At 60.6% G+C, this 22,375-nt stretch overlaps 2 protein-coding genes and 1 long non-coding RNA gene across 9 annotated transcripts in view; 2 read left to right on the top strand and 1 right to left on the bottom strand.

Annotated features, from left to right (window-relative positions):
* The window catches only part of TRIP10 (thyroid hormone receptor interactor 10), a 72,458-nt gene extending 70,433 nt beyond the window's left edge, over positions 1-2,025 (top strand). For all 4 annotated transcript variants that reach the window (XM_073319010.1, XM_073319007.1, XM_073319009.1 and 1 more), the window contains one exon: positions 276-2,025. In XM_073319010.1, coding sequence (XP_073175111.1) covers positions 276-424 — 149 coding nt within the window. In that variant the 3' untranslated portion in view covers positions 425-2,025. The remainder of the gene's footprint in view (positions 1-275) is intronic.
* SH2D3A (SH2 domain containing 3A) lies at positions 1,740-21,994 on the bottom strand. 4 transcript variants are annotated; one of them, XM_073319002.1, is made up of 11 exons: positions 21,798-21,994; positions 14,804-14,929; positions 14,531-14,659; positions 13,117-13,553; positions 12,333-12,430; positions 10,674-11,251; positions 9,247-9,362; positions 7,907-8,106; positions 7,087-7,198; positions 5,688-5,873; positions 1,740-4,982 (listed from the first exon to the last, which is right to left on the bottom strand). In XM_073319002.1, the coding sequence occupies exons 2-11, from the start codon at positions 14,891-14,893 to the stop codon at positions 4,475-4,477; spliced, it is 2,454 nt and encodes an 817-aa protein (XP_073175103.1). In that variant the 5' UTR covers positions 14,894-14,929; positions 21,798-21,994; the 3' UTR covers positions 1,740-4,474. The 4 variants fall into 4 exon arrangements, with proteins under 4 accessions (XP_073175103.1, XP_073175105.1, XP_073175104.1 ...); XM_073319005.1 differs by having other exon boundaries at positions 4,712-4,982; positions 7,907-8,078; XM_073319004.1 differs by lacking the exons at positions 14,804-14,929; positions 21,798-21,994 and adding an exon at positions 15,396-16,135.
* Positions 10,143-19,854, top strand: LOC140900957 (uncharacterized). The gene is made up of 3 exons (XR_012155754.1): positions 10,143-12,633; positions 17,665-17,936; positions 18,591-19,854. It is a non-coding gene; the product is annotated as an uncharacterized lncRNA (long non-coding RNA).
* Positions 21,995-22,375: the final 381 nt, after the last annotated feature.

Below are 22,375 nucleotides of genomic sequence, written 5' to 3'. Positions count from 1 at the left end.
CTGGGATATTTCCTGGCTAATGGGGGACAAGGAAGGGTCACTTAGGGTCTGTGTCATTCACCCATGTCTTCCAGTGGAAACTTCCAGCCCCCAGTGGCCTATTGCTGCAGGTGTGATTCCCCCAGGGCTTCTGGGAGCTCTAACATACGGGCCCTCCCATCCCTTCACAGGGATGAGGGAGGGGAACCTAGCTGAGCTCTGAAACGAGCGATTCTTCTCACCCCGTTGCCTGGATTTCCCCCACCCCCTTCCTCCCTCCCTCTCCCCCCCCCCAGGTTCCAGCGAAGGCACCATCTCCATGACGGAGGGGGAGGAGCTGAGCCTGATGGAGGAGGACAAAGGCGACGGCTGGACCCGTGTGCGGAGGAGCAAAGGCGACGAGGGCTACGTGCCGACGTCCTACCTGCGGGTCACCCTGAACTGAGCGTGGGCCTCCCCGCCCGGCTGGAGAGCGGCAGCCGGCTCGTGGAGCTGCAGGGGGGGCGGCGGGGATTGGAGCAACGCTGCTGGAGCCTGGGGGTTAGGACTCCACGGGTACAGGCTTGGGAGTGGCCCCTGGCCCTGCATAGACAAGTGGCCCTTGTGGGCAAGCAGTGGTGCCCGCTTGCAAAGCAGATCGCCTGTGAGGGGAAGGAGAACCCCCCCCCCCCTTCTGCCCAAGCCCCAGCTCTGTGGCATTTCGCATTTCAGCACGGCCTCTCGGCTTGCGGGGGGAGGTCGCAGTGGGTGCTGGGGGGAGGGGTGGACTGGGTTTCTGGCTGCTGCCCCTGCATACTCCCATACTGTGCCCCCTCTGTCAGTTCCCTGTGAGTGAGTAACTCAACCTCCTCCTAAAAGCATTTGCTGCACCCTGCCCTCTCCCCTGCTCTTAAGCACCTGGGCTGTGAACCCCACATTTCCCCCAGGGGCGTGGCTGCAATAATCCCTGTGTCCACAAGGGGGTATGGTTCAGATTCCATCCCTCTATACTCAGTGGGGACATGGTTCCCATGCTACCCCCCACCCCCTCCTGGGTGGGGCTCATAGGAGCCTGTTATTATTTCCTCCTGTGGGGGGGGGGGGGCGGCTGCATGAGGTCTTTGGGGTGAAGGGAGCTGCACTGCCTCCTGCTAGTTTAGGGCAAAGGGATCCAGGCTCAATGGGGGTGTGATGAGCAGAGCCTGTATGGAATAGCGGGGCTATGGAATAGAAAGTGCATCGATTCTTCCATGTTCATCACCCTGGCATCTGGGCGTCTTCCAGGTGCATGTTAAGCAGCATGCCGAACCTCAGTCCTGGGTCAGTTGTTGCCTTTCTGGGATTTGAACCCAGGACCTGTGGCTTCCCGCTTAGGCTGGCGCCAGCCCAGATGTTAATGGAACAGAGGTGCCAGCCGGCCGGGAGCCCCCGGGCCTGAACCTCTGGCCATTCTCTGCCAGGGGCCATGGGTGGGAGCGAGTGCCCGTTGCAGCTAATGCCACCAGCTCGAGCGTTGGCCGAGCTCCAGCCCACTTCCCCTTCCGCCGCTGGGGCCACGAAATGCACTTTATTCCCCAGACTCCAAAACTCGCCCAGCCAAGGGGGGAAAAATATGCATAAAGTGCCTGCTGCATAAATGAATCTGTCCCCTGGGGGGGATGTGGGGGGGTGATCTCGCTGGGGGGGAGCCCAGGGGTCCGCGCTGCAGCCCACCCCTTGTGTGTAATTTTTTTTAGAGGACTCTAATATATTAGCCTTTTATACAGTGACCAATTACTGCTCGTTTTAGCCTATGCCTCAGTTAACCTGTAACATAAGTGTAAATGTCCCAGTGGTCTTGGCGTCTGTTCACCCTACCGGGGGGGCGGGGGGCAGATCCTGTCTCCCCTCCGGTTCTGAGAAGTGGGTCTGGGGGGGGTGTCGCTGTGCTGGAGCCCGTGGCCCCTGAGCCATAGAATGTATTTCCACTGCAGCCTGGTGCCTTTTACACTTTATGTAAATAGTTGATTTCTCTCTCTCCCTTCCCCAGTGCAGTTTTTAAGAAGTTTATAAAAACAGTACAGACTCTGTGGCCTCGGTTTGTTTCGGCCGTGGGAGGGGAGCAGAGCGGTTCGTCCATATTCCAGCGCCACCTAGCCCACCCTGCTCTTAGGGAGAGGGGCGCGGCTAGTTGTGTAGGTTACCATCCTGTCTAGAAGCCCCCCAGCTGAGAGCAGGACCCCATTGTGGTGGCCCGGGGGCCAGGCATCCGGTCCTCGTCCTCACTAGGGTGAGGTCTACACCACACCCCCTCTGTCGATCTAGGGGGTGTGAAAAATCCACACCCCTGAGCAATGCCGTTATACCGACTTACCCCCTGTGTACACGGCGCTCTGTTGACGGGAGAGTTTCTCCCGGCGCCATGGCTGCTGCCTCTCGGGGCGGAGGCTTAACTACGCCGCCGGGAGCAGCTCCCCTGGCGGGAGAGGAGCGTTTTCACTCCCGCACTACAGCGATGCAGCTGTACGGCGAAGACAAACCCGGAGGGATTCTCATACAGGTGAGGACGCTCTCGTGTGGCCGAGGCAGGGTCTAGTGTTCACAGGTGCTAGCAGGTCCAGCTACAAACTACGGAGGGGCTTAAGGTTTCCCTGAGGCTATGCCCGCTCTTCCCTGGAGCTCCGCCTTGCGTCAGTGTGTTGGCTAACGAGTTAAGGGCGCTTCTTTTTTGCTCGTGTGCTGGAGAGCCTGGATGGGGATGTGGCCCGGGAAGCTTTTAAATGCTATGTAGCTAGTTGAGGCCAGCCCCAGCTTTGGAGGGTTGTTCTGGACTACCTCGGGTGAGGTAAATTACCCTGTCTGCTCATGCGATGTACAGCCCTCTTGCGGCTACCCGGCAGTAAAAATGCATCCTGGTTTTTCAGTGAGGACAGAGCTAAGGAACGATTATCCCTGTTTTTCGCTTGGGGAAACGGAGGAACAGAGGCAGTGACAACCCCCCAGCTGCGCCGTGGTGGACGGGAACACAGGTGGCCTCACAGGGTGCTAGTGGGTTTAGAGTAGGGGGAATTGGCCACCAGGACTCCTGGGTTCCATTTAGCAGGGCTAGGCCCAGGGGAGGAGGGGGACTGGGAGTCTGGACTCCTGGGTTCTATTCTCAGCTGTGGGAGGGGCATGGGCTCAAGTAGGTGTGGAGTCCTATCTTTGCCTTCCCTTGATTTTGCTGTGTGACTATCGGCCTGTCTCAGTTTCCCCGTCAGGGACGTGGTACTTTTACTTCCATTCGGAAGTTCTCAATAGTGTGTTAGAGGCAACATTTCAATTGCTAATTTCTGCTAGAGCAGAGCAGGGGGCCAGCCACCCTTGTGCTGTCTCCAGCCACCCCCCTTCTTACTCCACAGTGGATGTGGGGAAGAGAGGGGGACCCCATGAAGGGAAGAGCAGTTTAGTTGAGCTGGAGTGTGCATTGGTTTACAGAGAGCAGGGGGCTTAAATTAACACCCTCACTTGGAGTGGTATGGCTTCCCCCAGACAAGGGCTTCGCCTGAGTTCAGAGCATCCACACAGGGCTAAGCCCCGTTGTAACTACCCTCGTTTAAATTCCCAGCTTAGGCTCTCATAGGCATAACCCTCCTGGCCAGCCGCTCCTTAGGGCATTGGATGGGCACAGCCTCAGGCTGGTTCCCCTCACATGAGCATAGACTCGGGGGGGGACACCACAGCCTGGCTTGGACTGTTCCCCTCTGTGGTGCATTGTCTGGTTTCACTTCCCCACTGCCCTCGGCTGAGGAGCGTGTTGGGGGACCGGGGTGGGGATGGGTACGCTATGGGGGTCCTAGTCTAACTCCTGGCCAGCCTATTCTAGGTCTTCACCCCTTCTGCTCCTGCTGCTGCAGAACTGGCTGCCAAACCCAGGTGTCTCCTGCTGTAACCATTAGGCAATTCTTCACCTCCGGGGCAGAGATAACAGCCTCCTTGCCACCCCCGCTCAGGGGAGCTCCCCCCATGCATTGAGGGCAGCACAAACCCGCTTCATTTCAGGGGAGAAGGGGACAGGGGCAGAGATTTTTAACTTCCTCTAAGCCTCCAGTGGTCATTCTAAGGGGGCAGGGCGTGGATTCCCCTTCAGGCTAGGGCACCCCCTGAATGGGGGTATAGGGCCCAGTGGGTGTCTACCGCCCTGCCCTGTCCTGGGAAAGACAACAGCCCTCAAGCCCCAGGCTGAGAGTTCTAGCCCCACTCCTCCTGCACCAGTCCAACTTGCCCTAGGCTGCAACTTAGCCCCCCTCTGCCAGAGCCCCGCATCGCCGCCTCTGCGTAACTGCAGCACCCCAGGGCCTGGAGCAACCCTTGCAGCCGTTACCAAAACCAGTTGGAAGGCTTTGGTTTATTACTATTGCTACAACCACCACCCCTCCCACACACGCTTTGCTGGGAGGGGGATTCCCCCCTGCTGCTTTGCTCCCTTTCACCATCTCACACCCTCCCACGCTGGCAAAGAGGCGGGGGAAGCTGCAGCTGCAGTGGCATTTTGCATTTAAAAAGCCGTGGGTGCAATGGGTCCACCAATCCTCCTCACTCCCGCAAGCTTCTGCACACGGAGCAGCCGCCTCCAGCAGCAAGGCGCGGGGGGGGCTGGTAGAATACTGCCCGGGCATAAGCCGCTGAAATCTCTGTACCCCCCGTCCTCTGCAGCGGTGGGGCCCGGGTGGCTTTTGGGCTCGGGCTCGTTCCCCTGCCCCCATCCTGCTACCGGCACTGGCGGCCAGGCTAGGGGAGAGATCTCCAGGCAGTGGGGCGCTGTTGCTCCTCCATCCTGTCTTGGCTCTGCAAGCCATTGTTCGTGGGCTGTGCCGTGGCGGTGGAGGAAACTCAGGGCTCCGTTTTCCTCGCTGGTTCTAGTTTCTGGGACAGCACCGTGAGGATGGCGTCGAATTTCCTGTAGCGCTCGGCCCGGTCTGCGGCCGCTCCTTTGCTGCCCCAGAATAAGCGGAGCGCGAACTCGGTTTGGAAAGCTTCGAGGAGCTCCGCCGTGGCTTGGAATCCTAGCAAGAGGAGAGAAGATACCAGGGAAGGGTTGAGAGGTGCAGGAGGGCTGGGGCTCTGGCTCATTCCTTCATAGAGGATCAGGGTTGGAAGGGACCTCAGGAGGTCATCTAGTCCAACCCCCTGCTCAAAGCAGGATCAATCCCCAATTTTTGCCCCAGATCCCTAAATGGCCCTCTCAAGGATTGAACTCACAACCCTGGGTTTAGCAGGCCAATGCTCAAACCACTGAGCTCTCCCTCCCCCCGCCCCTTCCTATGCTGTTTGTGTAATCGCAGGCCCGGGGACTAAGAACTGGCTTTATTGAAGGCGAGACCAAGCTCTACATCCAGTGGGGCTACTCAAACCATTTCCATCACAGCTGGGTTTGAGAATATTACTGTTTGGATCTGCCTCGGCCCTGCCTTGTGGGAGTTGCAGTGCAGTGGCCGCATCTCCACCACCACCTCTAGGGGCAGGGCTCCCTTGTTGGACTACATCTCCCATGATTCACTACAGCATCACTTCATGGTGCAGTAAAGCAATGGCATCATGGGAGTCCCAGGTCAGGGGGGCATCATGGGAGATGTAGTCCAGCTGGGGAATCCAGCCCAGAGACAACGGGGAGCATGAGGAGGTAACCGAACTACAACTCCGCTGAGGCTCTGGAAAACCTTCAGCCTGCCCCAAGCTGGGCTGATAGACACGGCTCCTTGCAGCCCTACCTTGGAGCTTGGCCTCTGCGGTGGCTTTGTACGCCCCGGCGCTGGTGGCGATGGAGCGGGCGGACTCCAGCGTCCGTAAGAGGAGGTCGCAGCTCTCCTCGTGGTCGTCCCAGAGCTGCTCCCCTTCCATGAGGCTGATGAGAGGCAGGAGGTGAGGGATGGCGACCTCTCCGGGGGAGGAGTTCCCTGCAGTAGGGGGACAAGGGGTCAGAGAGCCACCTCCAAGCAGGGTCACGTATCCAGCCTGTGCCTTGGAGGCCAGGCACCCAGCGGGAGCTGGGCCGGCAACCCCAGACATGCACACCGTGGCCGCTCAAGCTGGAAGAACGCTTCAGCAGCAGCTTTTTTATCTCGGGCCCTGGTCTCTGCAAGTCTAGCCACTGGGGTTGATGTATCCGGCAACCAGGCACAGAAGAGGTCTGTCCTAATCACATCCCCCCGCCCCGAAACTGCAGTGGAAGCTGCTCGGATAAATGGGCAACAGCTTCCCCCCCGCGCCCTCCCACATGATTGTAGGTGCTTCCAGCCATCACACGTCACACCTAGCGTTAGTCAGTATGGGGCCTGGGAGGGAGGGTCTAATTCTCTCCCTTCTACCTGAATGATGCTTTGCTGTTGCAGGCTGGGGCTAGAGTAAGAAGGACTGGCCATGGAGGGTGAAATGCAGCCCTGGTGTAAAGGGTGGATCCATGGCCAGCACTGAGGCTCAGTGCAGGGGATGCTGGGAGAAGAAGAAGATCGGATCCCATTTGAGACAGGAATCCTCTCCCCCGCATGGACAGAAAGAAGGGTGTCCACTCTAGCTTAGGTACTGACCTGGCACCCACCACCCTAGCAGCTGGGCACCTTGCTGTCATTAATGCATTTATCCTCACCACCCCCAGAGAGGCAGGGCTCTCATCCCCATTGTACAGATGGGGAAACTGAGGCACAGAGGGCCTATGTGATTTGTCCACCGGGCTGCTGGAGCAGAGCCGGGACTTGAAGCTAGTTTTCCCTAGTCTCAGGCCATCACTCTAACCACTGGGAAAGCCATCCTCCTGGACTGGGCCAGGACTCTGGCATAAAAGGGTATTTGTGGGGTGGGGGGGGAAGAGCAGCACATTTAGGGGACCTGTACCATTTGGCATCAGAGGTGGGGGAAGGGGGCCTGGCTTTGAGCCAGCCCAGGCTGGTGGCACACAAACCCAGGTGAGGCCATCCGTCCATACCCCCCTGCCCCAGCCTAATTCCCACCTCTCCAGGTGTCAGCCACCCCCTGCAGCCCTCTCTTCCCGGGGTGAGATTCACCCCCATGATGCTCCCACCACGGCCCCTCCTTGCCCAGGCAGATCCCTCCCCAGCTTGTTTCATCCCCTCTCAGGTCCACGGACTGGGCACCCAGCAGGCTGTGCTTCACCTTCCCCCTGGTTGAGGCGTTTCACGAAGGGCTTGAGGTCCTTCTCGAAGGCGATGGCGCTCTCGGTGTGGGTCTGCCGCAGCTTCTGCCACGTCTGATCCAGCCGCGCAACCTGCAGAGTGGTGGTGGGGGGGGGCAGGGACAGGAGTGAGACATTGGGGGGCGGGCTACGGTGGGTGCCATGCCTTGGGGCAAGCGTCGTGGACCAGACGCAGGCCGCTCGCCAGATGGATGGGAGTCCCGTTCCTTAGGGGTAGATCAAGGCCTATTGGATCCCATTACGATGGAGCGACTCAAGACTGGGCCGGGCACTGCACAGACCAGCTGACCAAGGTCGGGGCCACCTGGTGCCAGGTGTTGCTCAGGTGCTGGCTGAGATCAGGGGGGTCCCCCATGGGCTGGGTGCTGCCCAGACCCATAGGCAGTCCTTGCCCTGAACAGCTCACTGTGAACACGCACAGTGCGGGCAGGGGAAACTGAGGCCCAGAGACGAGAAGCGACTTGTCCAAGGTCACAGGTCTCCCTCGTCCATTAACACGTTACCTCCCCCTAACCCTCCCTCTCCTCCCCACTAATGGGGACCAAGACAGTTCTGCTCCCTCCCGTCTTTTTCCCCAGGGCTCCATCCAGCCACCCAAGCTCCAGGGCTCACAGCCCACCCCGTGACGAGACAATTCCATACGCCCCTCTCTATGGGCCAGCCCGAACCGTCCCCCTCTGTCGGCCTCATCAAGGCTGCCTTACAGGCTGGGGCCAGGGCCGGCCTCCATGGGGAGCAGGAGCTAAGTGTCTCCCCCGCCGCCCCCGGCTCGCCCCCCACCTGGGGCAGCTGCAGGCCCTTCATCACGGCCGACAGAGCAAACAGGTCCCCGGCCGAGCCCTTCAGCTCCACAGCCAGCTGGACGATCTTGTGCAGGGTGCCGGCTCGCTCCGCCACGCCCCCGGTGCAGCCCAGGATGTCCACCGCGATGCCCAGGGCCATGAGATGGTGCCTGGAAGGGACAGAGACACCGCAAGGGGCTGAACCCCACCGCTCGCTAGCAGGGCGGGCGGTGGGCCTGTAGCTGCTCAAGGGAGGCTGGCGTTACCTGGGGCAAGCTAAGCAGGTCTGGGCTTGGGCGTGTGTTAAAGGGGAGACCTGCAAGGGAAACATCCCCCTGCGTAACGTGGGGAGGGGCTCAGGAGGGGGAGTGCTCCTTAAAACATAGGTTAACCGCCTACGTGTAAGAAATTAATCCCCCCCCCTTTCCCCCTATGATCTAGATCAGCCAAGCTAAGCCCCAATGCAAACACCCTAGGGTGACAGAAGAATTCTTCCGTTGCCCTAGTTACTGCCGCTGGAGGGGGTGGCTTGGCGATGGGAAAACCCCTTCTGTCGTGCCGGGGGGGGGCACGTTGCAGCCGTAGGGCGTGTAGCGTAGACATGCTCTAAGTCCGCGCAGATCCTAATGCCCCAGCATGGTGCTATTGGGGTCTGCTGCAGTGAGTGGGGCTTTCAGGAGGGGGCGCTCTCCCCCTGGCAGCCAGTGCAGACCTCAGTACCACACTGCAGTGCTAGGAGGCGCTCTGCCATCTTTCACCGGAGGCCCCGAGCTTGTCTACACAAACATTTAGTCCCCAGCAAGCTGGGGCTGGGAACTTACCCCAGCCGGCCACGCTCTAAGATCTGGTCTCCACTACACACCTATAACTCCGGCACCCAGGGGTGGGAACTGCCCCCCACCACCAGCCCCCGGCTGATGCCCCCTGGAAATGTGAGTTGATCCAGTCGAGTTTGAAAGCACATTCACAAGCTGGTACTGCACGTCGCACGTCACCTGGGTGCACAGGGACAGAGCGTGCAGGCCGGGAGGGTGGGGGGTGGGTCGGCTCCCACCCTAGCTTGCCGCAAACTAAATGTTCATGCAGACGAGCCCTTAAGTGCAGTCTTAACCTATTCTGTGGTCAGTAAAGGGCTTTACCCAGCCATGTCCCGGCTAAGTTTTATTCTAACTGTCCCCCGTGGCTTTCACTAGACTCCAGCTCCTCCTCCTGCCAGTGCAAATCCTGCTGAGCTGTTGCGCCACCCTCACGCCCTCACCCAGAGGCAGCCGCATTTCCACACTGCTACACCTCATCCCGCAGCCTCCGTCCCCACACCCTGCTCCCCCAGGCTGGTACCTTTCCAACAGGTCCAGGCGCAGCTGGTGCCCGTGAGGCAGGGTGATCAGCTCCAGACCCGAGCTTACCCCCATCGCTTGCTGCTGCTCCCTGGGCACCCTGGTGATCCTGCTAACCTGGTGCAAGCAACAAACAAGCGCAGGGGTGAGGGCCTGAGATCTGCCGGGACAAAGGGACCCTCCTGCCGGCGGGGGGAGCGAGGTCACTGGGTCCCCCAAGGGACAGGGCCTTTTCTTATTACACTGAGAGCCCCTGGATACTCCGATCCCCTCATTCCACATTTGCTGGGGAGCGAGCAGTACCCCCAGCCAGGCTTAAGCAGGCCCATGCAAAGACCAAGGAGGGAGGGTCCCCGTCGGTCCATAAGCCACCCCCTACTCATCTCCAGGATCGCTGGGCTGCAGGGAGTGGGGATCAGTAGGGGGCGCTCTCCCCACACAGTTATGCTAGGGGGTACTGTGCTACAAAGGAGCAGGGCGGGGGGCTCAGGAGGGGGCACTCTCCCCCCACAGGCAGTGCCGACCCCAACCCGCTATAACTATGCCGATCTCCGACTTCCTGTTCTCCAGGGCTGCTTCCCATCGGAGCTATGGGGCTCCTACCCATTCCCCTTACGGTGGGGGTGGGGACAGTTCCATAGCCCCCGAGATCCCCTACCCCCCCAAGCATTCCCCCACCCCCTCAATATTTAACCCTTTCTACCCACAGGCTGCAGCTTCACTAAGCTGGCAAGGTCTCAGCTCTGGGAAGGGCCAGTGCAATGGGCCCTCTTGGAGGGGGGAGAGTCTGAGAACCACGGGTGGGGCTGGGCATGAGAGGAGAGGAGCTCTCTATGAATTGGGCTGGAGAGGTATGAGATGGGGCCACCCGCGCAGGATAACAAGCCCCCCGAGCTTCCCCCCGGGGGAGAGCGGAGCAGCCGCCGGGCATGGCTGGGGTACAAGTGCACAGACCCCAGTGGCCAGTTTTTACCCCCAGGGTCCGACTGCATTCCCAGGGGGTCCTGGGGTCCAGGGCTGTTAGAGGCAGGGGGTAATGCCACCCACATACCCATGCCGGTCGGGTTTAGCGTCAGGGTGCTGGGCGCCACTGGCTACCGTGGCGCTGGTAGCCCGTGATATCCAGGCCAATGATCCTGTCTGGCCTTAAATGCTATGGCTCTGTGGGGTCTTCCACAAAAAGGATCTCAAAACCTCACAACCAGCTCACCTCCCCGCACCCCACTGCCCTGGAGGGCACTCTCATCCCCCTCACCATACAGATGGGGGAAACTGAGGCACAGGCCATAGTTGCATAGTGAGTTGGCAAGAGAGCTGGGACTGGAACCCAGGAATCCTGGCACCGTGCCCCCCCTAACTATTAGACCCCAGTCCCCTCCGAGAGCTGGGGATAGAACCCAGGAGTCCTGGCTCCCAGCTCCCCCTTACCAGACAGTCCATGTAGAGGACATGCAGGGCCATGGTCCGGCAGTCATGCCGGGTGAAGAGGTCCTTGAGTCGTTTGAGGGCGCCGGGCTCCAGGGGCTTGTTGTCGGGGGGCAGGAGGAGCGAGGGGAAGCTGTGGGGCTGGAAGGAGGAGGCTGTCTCCAGTAGGGGGCGCACAAAGTCCTCCTCGTAGTGGCGTGGCCGGGGGAGCGGCACCCCCTCATCCTCGAGGAAGCCGAAGGCCGTGTCTGTGGCCCGGGCCCGGCCACGCCACTTCTCCTCGGTGTGCAGCCGAGCCACGTGGCTCCGCAGGCCGGCCGGGGCTTTGGGCACCAGCTCGCAGTAGGTGCTGGGCTGCTCCTGGGGGGCGTCGCCCACCAGCATGGAAGGGGCCCGCAGGGGCTTGGGGGGAGCCCTGGAGTGCAGCTGCCCCTCCGAGCCGCTCAGGGCTGCACCCCCCTCGGGGTCCAGGCACCGGGGGGCAGGGGGCCGCAGCACGGGGTCGCTGCCAGTGCGGAAGACGGGTGAGGGGGGCGGGAGCTTGCTCCATTCCTGGGTGCCGGCTGGAGCTTCCGGGCTGCCTGCAGAAGGAGACAGGACCATGTCAGAGCAGGGAGCGGAGCAGCCGGACACATGGTTCCCACAGAGCCTGGTTCTGATCTCAGCCAGGACTGGTGTGAATCCGGAGTCGCTCCCAGAGGGACAGGGGAGTTACACCGGCGTGAAAGCAGCGGGGTGGCAATCAGAGCGATGGTGATATGTAGCAGGGCCAGATCCCCAGCTGGCAGAAATGGGCTATCGCTCCATTGGAGTCAATGGAGAGATGCAAATTTACACCAGCTTGAGGATCTGGTTTATAAGGAGTCCGTTATTTGGTGTATTACAGTAATGCCTGGGAGCCCTTGTCATGGTCCAGAACCCTGTTGTGCTAGGAACTGTACATTATCTATTAGATGTATTATGGTAGTGTCTAGGCGCCCTGCTCGTGGACCAGGAGTGTGCTAGGCGCTGTACATTATACATAAGAACAGCCACACTGGGTCAGACCAAAGGTCAATCTATCCCAGTATCCTGTCTTCTGACAGCGGCCAATGCCAGGTGCCCCAGAGGGAATGAACAGAACAGGGAATCATCACATGATCCATCCCTTGTCACCCATTCCCAGCTTCTGGCAAACAGAGGCTAAGGACACCATCCCTGCCCATCCCGGCTAATAGCCATTGATGGACCTACCCTCCATGAACTTATCTAGTTCTTTTTTTAACCCTGTTATAGTCTTGGCCTTCACACCATCCTCCGGCAAGGAGTTCCACAGGTTAACTGTGTGTTGTGTGAAAAAATACTTCCTTTTGTTTGTTTTAAACCTTCTGCATATTAAGGCATCTAATAGATGCATTATGGTAGCACCTAGGAGCCCCGCTAATGGACCAGGAGCGTGCTAGGCACTGTACATTATCTATTAGGTGCATTACGGAACCACCTGGGAGCATTGCACTAGGGGGCTGCACAAATCCTGTTACACCGGCGTAAATCCAGAGGAACTGCATTGAAGGTAGCAGCCAAACCATCCCCTGCCCTGTACCCCCCCAGGTGGTGAAAGGGGTTAATACCCCTCCCCCCAGTGGAGGCAGCCTTTGCCCTCCAGCCCCAGCTCCCACGCACCTGTCCGCAGGTTACTGTCTGACTGTGCCGTGTAGAGCAGGGGGCGCCGGCCCAGCTGATCCAGCCCGGTGGGCTGGCTCCCGCTCCTGTCTTTCACCCTGCAGGGAGAAGCGGCGACACTGTGAGCCCCCGGCCGCTGCAGACCCCCAAGCTGCAAAGGACCCACGCCCAGAATGAAGGGGATGCCGGAGTAATGTGCCCAGCTGTTGGATCGGGGATCCTGCCCTCCATGCCAGGGCTGGGCTGCTTCATGGAACGTGATCATTCGTGGGGAAGCCAGTTTGGAGCCCGAGTCACTCGTGTGAGTCATGCACGGCACCAGGGACCGGCCTTTCAGACCCAGCCCACAGCGCGGGGGGCAGTTTGGCAGACACAGGGTTAATAATGAGGGCAGCCCCTATCCCCCTGGGTTCGGAAAGCACTTAGCAAGGAATTTAGCATCACAACCCATCTCCAGGTGAGAAGATCAGAAGACCCACTTCACTGATGGGAAAACTGAGGCAAGGAAAGGGGAACGGGCTTCCCCCGAGGTCACATTGTGACTCTATGGTACAGCGGGAATAGAACCCAGGAGTCCTGACTCCGAGTCCTCCCTGTTCAAACCCACAACCCCCCCCCACTCCCCTCCCAGGGCTGGGAACCGAACCCAGGCGTCCTGACTCCCTGCCCTTCCCTGGCTCTAACCACTAGACCCCACCTCCCTCCTGGAATTGAGCGGAGAACCCAGGAGTCCGGACTCCCAGCCCCAGCTCTAACCAGTGCCATTTCCCATCCCAGCGCTCACCGGAGCAGGTTCCCCTCTGTCGGCATCTCCCCAGCGGTGAGTCTGTGGCGGCCGAGTCTCTGGGCAGGAGCCGCGTCCCCCTCGGCCGGCTCCTGCTCGTCCAGACGGGGCTGGCCGGTGGCCCCGTAGCGCTCTTGCAGCCAGCGCAGCGGCACGTCCCGGTTGAGGGGCCGAGAGACCACGGCGCCCGAGGTCTCTGAGATGGGCTTGCAGTTGCCCACGTAGAAGCGCACCAGGGCCGGCACGTTGTCAAACTGGTCCTGCTCGAACTGGAAGAGGGTGCGGGAGTAGCCCTGGCGAGGGCGCAGCACCACCCGGATGATCTTGAAGTGCAGGGTCTCGCCCCGCCAGCGGCAGGACAGCACATAGTCCCCCTGGCTGGAGCCTGAGTCCCGGATCAGGAAATCCCCGTCCTCCCCCAGCAGGGACTCGGCCTCCTGGGGAGACAAGGGCTGTTCATTGGCGGGGATGGCAGGCAGCGGGACTAGTGGTTAGAGCGGGGGGGGCTGGGAGACAGGACTCCTGGGTTCCTTTTCTGGCTCTGGGAGGGGAGCGGGGTCTAGTGGTTAGAGCGGGGGCAGGGAGACAGGACTCCTGGGTTTCATTCCTGGCTCTGGGAGGGGAGTGGAGTCTAGTGGTTAGAGCGGGGGCAGGGAGACAGGACTCCTGGGTTCCTTTTCTGGCTCTGGGAGGGGAGCGGGGTCTAGTGTTTAGAGCAGGGGCTGGGAGACAGGACTCCTGGGTTCCTTTTCTGGCTCTGGGAGGGGAGTGGGGTCTAGTGGTTAGAGCAGGGGCTGGGAGACAGGACTCCTGGGTTTCATTCCTGGCTCTGGGAGGGGAGTGGGGTCTAGTGGTTAGAGTAGGGGCTGGGAGACAGGACTCCTGGGTTTCATTCCTGGCTCTGGGAGGGGAGCGGGGTCTAGTGGTTAGAGCAGGGGCTGGGAGACAGGACTCCTGGGTTCCTTTTCTGGCTCTGGGAGGGGAGCGGGGTCTAGTGTTTAGAGCAGGGGCTGGGAGACAGGACTCCTGGGTTCCTTTTCTGGCTCTGGGAGGGGAGTGGGGTCTAGTGGTTAGAGCGGGGGGGTGCTGGGAGTCATGACTCCTGCTTTCCATTTCTGGCTCTGGGAGGGGAGTGGGGTCTAGTGGTTAGAGCGGGGGGGAGAGGGGGCTGGGAGTCAGGACTCCTGGGATCCATCCCTGGCTCTGTCACTGACTTTCTGTGTGACCTTGGCCAAGTCACTTCCCCTCCCTGCACTTCTGGGTCCCCCTCCGTAAACCAGGGATACCGAGCCTCCTGGGCTGGTGGGACTGAGCTCCATGGGATCTATGCCCCAGCCAGGGCAATGGGGCCTGACCTCAGCTGGGACCTCTGGGCACTACCATAATACGCCTAATAGATCGGAATCGTGGGTACCTCCCGTGGCAGGCAGCCGTGGTACCACGCGTGGCTCCGCAGCTCCTCCGTGCTGAGCTTCAGCTCTTCCTCCAGCTCCTTCCTGAGCTTCTCCTTGGCCAACTCCATGGTCACCTCTGCGTAGGCCTCCTGGGCGGCAAAGGGTCACAGGTCAGCAGCAACATCTTCCTCCCAGCAACTGGTTTAGTGCCCCCCTCTCCCCGCCCCCCGGACTCTGACCTCCCGTCCCGTCCCCCCCAGACCCACGCAGCCTGATCTCTCCCAGCCTCTGACCTCAGGACAGGGCAGTGTCATAGAATCACAGACTATCCGGGTTGGAAGGGACCACAGGAGGTCATCGAGTCCCACCCCCTGCATGTCCATGCCCCCGTTGAGATCAGAGCCCCGCTGTGCCGGACACTGCAGACAACGAGAAATAGACAAAATGGTAAAATGCAGGATACCAATCCTTCCTCTCGCTGTGTCTCTTTAGTCTGTGAGCTCTTCAGGGCAGAGACGCTCTTCAGGGCTGAGCAGCACCCGGCATGGCCGGGGCACCCCCAATCTCAACTGGGGCCTGCACAGCACCCAGCCCGATGGCAGGGGGAGCCTCTAGACCAGGCGTTCTCAACTTTTTCCTTTGTGAGGCCTCCCCAACATGCTATAAAAACTCCACGCCGCCCCCCGCCCCCCATGCCACAGTAACTGATTTCCTGAGAACCACGGCTCTAGAACCTACTGTCAGATCACCACTAAGGTTGCGGTTGGCGCCCGGGATGGCTGTGCAAAGAGGGGGAAGATGAGGGGAAGACGATAAGACGGGGGGAGTGGAAAGAGCAAAGTGCCAAAAGCAGCCATGGCATGTAACCCTCTCCGATCCCTTTACCCAGCGAGGAGCCTGGCTGTTCACCCGGCCCCGGAGGAGTCTAGTCCTCAGGATCAGATCCTCCTGTCCCAACGGTGGCTCCTCCGGACTGCCTGCTCGGGGCGGTTCCTTCCGGTTCACGCAGCTCCTTGCCTAGGCAGGTTATCAGACGCCGAGCACACCTTGGGATGCTTGGGCTCTGAGTCAGCGGCACTGGGAGCCCGCCAGCAGCCCGTGACCCTGGCAGGCCGGAAGAGTTCCAGCCCAGCGAGCGGGCCCCGTGGTGCAGCTCCAACCGGCTGGCGTGCAAGAGCTCTCAGCACAGGGGACAGGGCCGTTCGATACAAGTCTGCGCTCCTGCTTATGGAGGAGAGGGAGAGGGCACTGCAGGAGCTGGGGGTTTGCCCTGCAGCCAGCGTGCGCCCCACAAGGTCACTGCACCCTGGTTGCGTGTGTGCCTCAGTTTCCCCTCCTCCTTCACCGTGGTGGCACTCAGAGACCATGGCAACTGGGAACAGAATGCAGGAGTCCTACTCCCCAGCCCGCCTGGCGCTCCCCTTCCAGAGCTAGGACTCCTGGGTTCTAATTCAGTCTCCCCACCGACCACTACACCCCACTGCCCTCCCAGAGCCTGGTTAATTCATCTTACTGAACAGAAAACAGTCACCTTCAGCCCTTGGATCCAGGATCCCCACGTCCGTCTAGTCCTTTCCTAGGGCTTCGGTCACCCTCGGATCAGGACCCCCTGCTACCCTTGCTGCTGGACTCCTGCTCCTGCTGTGACTTCCCCCAGCCCCCACAAGCACCCCGTCTCCTCCACCCACCCCGGACTCCCAGCCTCTTCTACTTACAGAGACCCCCAATAAGTCACATGACTCTTCACAGCTGTGGTCCCTCCAGTTAGGGGCTGCACCTTGGGGCTCCCAGTCCCTGCTGGGAGGGGCTGGGACTGGAGTGGCCTTGAGCACCTCCCACAGCCAGCGCTCCTGCCCCGCTCCCCACAGCACCCCCTGCTGGGAGAGACTGGGACTGGAGTAGCCAGGAGCTCCCACGACAGCCAGCGCTCCTGCCCCGCTCTCCACAGCGCCCCCTGCTGGGAGAGGCCAGGGCTGGGGTAGCCAGGAGCTCCCACGACAGCCAGCGCTCCTGCCCCGCTCCCCACAGCGCCCCCTGCTGGGAGAGGCCAGGGCTGGGGTAGCCAGGAGCTCCCACGACAGCCAGCGCTCCTGCCCCGCTCCCCACAGCGCCCCCTGCTGGGAGAGGCCAGGGCTGGGGTAGCCAGGAGCTCCCACGACAGCCAGCGCTCCTGCCCCGCTCCCCACAGCGCCCCCTGCTGGGAGAGGCCAGGGCTGGGGTAGCCAGGAGCTCCCACGACAGCCAGCGCTCCTGCCCCGCTCCCCACAGTGCCCCCTGCTGGGAGAGGCCAGGGCTGGGGTAGCCAGGAGCTCCCACGACAGCCAGCGCTCCTGCCCCGCTCCCCACAGCGCCCCCTGCTGGGAGAGGCCAGGGCTGGGGTAGCCAGGAGCTCCCACGACAGCCAGCGCTCCTGCCCCGCTCCCCACAGCGCCCCCTGCTGGGAGAGACTGGGACTGGAGTAGCCAGGAGCTCCCGTGACAGCCAGCGCTCCTGCCCCGCTCCCCACAGCGCCCCCTGCTGGGAGAGGCCAGGGCTGGGGTAGCCAGGAGCTCCCGTGACAGCCAGCGCTCCTGCCCCGCTCCCCACAGCGCCCCCTGCTGGGAGAGGCCAGGGCTGGGGTAGCCTACATTTCCTACCGTGGTACTTCTACAACAGAGGCAGCAGAGGGATCCCAAACTCGGTGGGTCACTGAGGCTCACCCAGCCCCTTTGGCCCCAAACACTGTCCTTCCCTGTGGCCTGGGTGCGTCTCCACGACGGGCACCCTAGAGCAGTGGTTCTCAACTCGGGGGGCTGCGAGCCGGTTTCAGCAGGGCCCGCCAAAACAAACCAGAGCGGGGCCGGCGTTCAACTGGCTGGGGCCCAGGGCAGGAAGCCCAAGCCCGAGCCCCACCACCTGGGGCTGAAGCCGAAGCCCGAGCAACTTAGCATCACGGGGGCTCCCCTGTGGGGCGTGGGGCCCCGGGCAATTGCCCTGCTTGCTACCCTCTGACCTCCGCCCTGGCTTTTAATCTACCGGATATGCAGAAAAACCCTTGTGACGCAGGTGGGCCGTGGAATTTGTATAGCATGGGGCAGGGGGAGAGGGGAAGGGGGCTCGGAAAGAAAAAGCTTGAGAACCCCTGTCTAGACTTAGCGCATCTCTGCACCCGCAGGTACCACAACCAAGCCGGACGGACGCTCTGCCCCCTTTAGACGACATCAGACAGCCGCCAACTGGGATTCTGGTCTGAAGCCTCCTCGCAGGGGACTAGGCGCCCGCAAAGCCTGCTTGCCTCGAATGCAATTAACAAGGACAGGCCCATCCGGCACAAGGATGCTGCTGGGCGAAAGAGGAGCGATTGCCGTTTAACCCGCTTCCTCGGCCCAACAAGCTAGAGGCCCAAAATGATCAGGGCATGGGGACATGCCCAGATGACCCCGGCAGGTAATCCACGCTCCGTGCTGCAGAAGGTGGCAAATCCCGTCACTTCCCAGGTCCCTGCCAATCCAGGGCAGCGGGGGGGAATTCCTGCCTGACCTCAGATCTGGCCATCAGTTTGACCCTGAGCAGGTGAGCAAGACCCACCAGCCAGACATCTCTGGACCTCCTCAGAGCACCGGTCCCCGTGGTGTCCCATCTCCAGCTGTGGGGTGCTGCAGCATGGGCCCCCCGCCCCAGCTCTGGCATCAGAAAAGCTCTACCTCCAGACCTGATCCCACTCAGTGGGCATTCTGCAGCTGATGGCAACAGGTCTAGGATCAGGCCCTGAGTGTGGGCAGCGGTCCGTTCTCTTGACTCCCAGCCCCATGCATTAGCTACCCGACCGTCCACACCACTCACACATGGGACTGGGAGGGAGCATTTTCCCACATGGGCACAAACATGTGGCACAATGGCCTGCAATTTAGGACCCCACAGTCCTAATTTGGACCTCAGGCTGTCCCTGGAGACCTAAAGGATGGTGACTCATCCCCCTGGGCCGCCATCCTGCAGATGCCAGGATGCTCTGCCCCCCCTGAATCTTGACACCGGGTTCCCACAGGAGGGACACAAGCCCATATGGAACAGGGCTCAGACCCACCCCTTCATTCAACACAGGTGCTGCTGAGCTGCCAAGGGTGGGCACCAGCTGCTACAGACCTGCGCTGGAATCAGAGAGGAAAAGGCTCCAAGAGGAATGATGTTCCAATAATTTGGGCCCTAGCCTAGGACTTGGGAGACCCACGTTCTAATCCCTGCTCTGCCACAGACTCCCAGGGTGACCTTCGGCAAGTCACGTAGCCTCTCTGAGCCTCAGTTTCCCCATTTGTACAATGGGGGTACCAGCAGTGTCCTGCCTCAGATGAAGAGTTGGGAGGATAAATATATTAAAGCTGGTGAAGGGCTTTGAGATCTGCTTGTGAAAAGCACCGTGTTAGAGCTCTGATTATATCCCCTGCTCAGCCAGCCAGCCCTCTGCTTTTTTCCTTTGATCTTTGCAGCAGAGCTCCCAAGACAAAATTCCTGCCAAGGTCAGGGACAGGCCCCCATCTACAGAAGGGCTGAGCCCCCTACACCAGAGCCAGCCAGTGCAGCTTCCCAGCTCTGTAAATCACAAGCCCAGATCTGACATGACCTCCCCCGTGGCTAATTCCCCCTCACTGTTAAAAATGTGATTCTTATTTGCAGCATGAATTTGTCTGGCCTCAGCTTCCAGCCGCTGCATCTCTTCCTGCTAAATGTCAGAGCTGCCTAGCATAGGTGCTTCTAAGCTGTGATCAAGTCACCTCTTAACCGAAACAAATCAGGCTGCTTAATTCTCTCAGAGTCAGGCCAGTTTGAAAAAAGAAAAGGAGGACTTGTGGCACCTTAGAGACTAACCAATTTATTTGAGCATAAGCTTTCGTGAGCTACAGCTCACTTCATCGGATGCATACTCCTTTTCTTTTTGCGAATACAGACTAACATGGCTGTTACTCTGAGGCCGGTTTGAATCACTCTGATCAAGGGATACAAGAATCTACGACGTACAGGCAACTCCGGGGCCTCACGTGAGGGGATGCCCAGTCTGACGGGGCACCCAACCCGCTAGGACCATTCACCACTGGGTCTCCACCCTCCAGGGCTCACGCCAACCCCCCGCAGAGATGCTTCCTCCTAAAAGGGGATGAGATTCAGATCAAAAGCCCCCTGGGAAGAAACTGAATGGCAGTCAAGTGAGATGAAAGAAGGGGCGGCTCCCAAGCTCTTGGGCCCAGACCCGGAGCCCTGGTGTCTTCATCAGCAAAGAATTAAAGAGACAGATAAAAAATCACAGGGAGATGATGACACATGCTGGGTCCTGATCTTTATCCGTGGGGCAGACCAAATAAGCAGCTAAGCCAGGTGCGTGCACCAGCCAAGCTCCACTGAGAATGGGGAGACGCAGGGTCGGGCTCTGGCCTCGGCTAGGGTGGTGTAAATCCAGAGTCACTTCAGTGACATCCCCGGATTGACACTATTGTCTGGATCTAATGCAACAGGGACCGGGGGGGCGGGGGGGCTGGAGGGGATACCAGGCTGGCTGTGACAGCTCAGACCAATGGGCCCATCAAGGGTGAGGCAATACTGAGCTAGATGGGTCCATGGAGCTGATCCAGGGTGGGGCGGGCAGGATACTGAGCTAGATGGTCCCATTGGCCTGACCTGGCACCATGGGGTGGGGAGGGAGGAGGTGGGATACCGGGCTAGATGGGCCCATTGGCCTGATCCTGCAGGACAGTCCCTGAGTCCTGGCCCCTGAACTCCATGGCACTAGGTGAGCGGCAATGCAGGGGCCTGGTGATGCTGTAGTTTTCCTGGCTCTCATCACCCTTCTAATCCCCCAGCGCAGCCCCACTAGACGGGAGCTGCACGCCTGGCTCAGGACATGGAAACCCTGGCCCTGTGGCTCCATCCCTGGGAATCCAAACACAAAGGGCTGGGCGGCCACACAATGGGGAGGAAATCCTCCACCCTGGCGTGCTTCCCCCCCCCCCCCCGGCCATTGCAGGCCCGGTTTGCTGGAACAGCACCAGTGCTGAGGCAGGCTCAGGGATTGGATCCTCCTCCCACACTCCCTGGGGAACTCAGCCGGTGTAAATCAGCCACGACTTCAAAGGAGCAGAGCCAGTTTACACCAGCCAGGGATCTGGCCCCATCAACTCCCGCGGAGCAACGCCCATCTACCCGGGGCCCAAAAGGAAAACTGGCAAAGGGAACGGACACCAACGACTGGACGACCGCCGGGGAAGGAAGCCGGTCACCCGAAATAAGTGACGTGACGTGTATTTGTTCCGATCAGCCACGGCCCACCACCACCAGTGAAGCCTGTGGGACTCACCCCTGCCAGGGCTCCGTGGGCACCGCGGGCCACCTGACCACAGCATAGGCAGGACACATGCTGGCCACGTGCTGATTTCAGATACCCCAGGGTAAATCCAGGGTCCCCCTCCGACTGCCACGGGGTCGGGGCTGAACCAGCCCCTACACCCCCCAATTGTCTTGCCCGCAGACAGATCATCGCGCAGCCAAAGCCCCTTTTCCAAGGGCTAGATAAGGGGGGTTGTGCTTTTAAGCCAGCTGTAGGGTGTGTGTGTGTGTTTGTGTGTGTGTTGGGGGGTAACCAACAAACAAAGGGTGTTGGGGTGTGGGCAGGGTATGCAGGGGATTTAGGGAGAGCTCCAGTCTCTCTGGGGAAACAGTCTGAAAAATGGCGATGGGGAACAGAGAGAAGATTCCCCCTAGGCTCCGAGGGGTGGGGGAGAAGGTCTTTGCTAACATACTCCCCGCAAACAAATCTCCTCCCACCCCTGTAACTGGGTACCCCATCAGGGCAGGAGCCAGTGGGAACGTCTCCCATGTCACTGCCAGGGCAGGGGTCCCCAGAGTAGATTCCCCCCTCCCAGATCCTGGCCACCTCTTATTGGGCTGCACCCCCTCCAGATCTCCCCTCAAGGCCCTGGATAGCTGCCCCCCATCCTGGCTACCTCCTATAGGGTAGGGCTCCCCCCGCCAGATCTCACCTCCAGGACACCCCCGCCATCTGGATCTCCTCCTATGGGCAAGGTCCCCTCCCCCCGCACCTCACCTCCCGGGCAGTCCCCCACCCCGATCTGGCTCCTTTCCTTTCCTATAGGGCAGGGCACCCACCCAGATTTCACCTCCAGGATACCCCCCCCCCGATTCTAGCCGCTCCCCCAAACAGAAGCAACGGGTCCCCTGCAGCCCCCCCCGCAGGGCTCCCCCTTCCTGGCCACCCCCAGCCAGGGCAGGCGCAGGGGTGGGTGTCCAATGTCTCTCCCGTACCTGAGCGGTTGGGGCGCAGCGCTGCGCTTGGGGGTCCCGTGCGCGGCTCCGGCTCCCTCCAGCCCCGGCAGGTCCCCGCCAGCCCCGGGCTCGCCGCTCTCCCCATTCCGCACATTCCAGCGCCCGGCAGCGGCTCCGCCCAGGGCCCGGACCCACCCCCGGGAGCAGCGGAGCCCGGGAGCAGGCAGGGGCGCCGGAGCCGGGGGGGGGGGGGGGTTGCGAGCCTGTGGGTGTGGGCGGGGCTGCGTGCAACGGTGAGGGGCTGTGGGGGTGACGATGTGAGGTGGGAAACGCTTGTGAGTCTGGGAGTGAGGTGGAGTGTACCCCTGTGGCTGTGAGTTGGGTTGTGTGTTCTGGGTGTGACAGTGGGTGTGAGTTTGAATGTATCTGTGTGACTGTGAGTTGGGTTGTGTGTTCTGGGTGTGGGTTTGAGTGTATCCCTGTGAGTTGGGTTGTGTGTTCTGGGTGTGAGTTTGAGTGTATCCCTGTGAGTTGGGTTGTGTGTTCTGGGTGTGAGTTTGAGTGTATCCCTGTGAGTTGGGTTGTGTGTTCTGGGTGTGGGTTTGAGTGTATCCCTG

This window comes from Lepidochelys kempii, chromosome 20 (assembly GCF_965140265.1).
Source record: "Lepidochelys kempii isolate rLepKem1 chromosome 20, rLepKem1.hap2, whole genome shotgun sequence".
NCBI classification, from domain to species: Eukaryota; Metazoa; Chordata; order Testudines; family Cheloniidae; genus Lepidochelys; species Lepidochelys kempii.
Note: the sequence above shows the minus strand (reverse complement) of the source record. Positions and strands in the feature narration are given on the sequence as shown.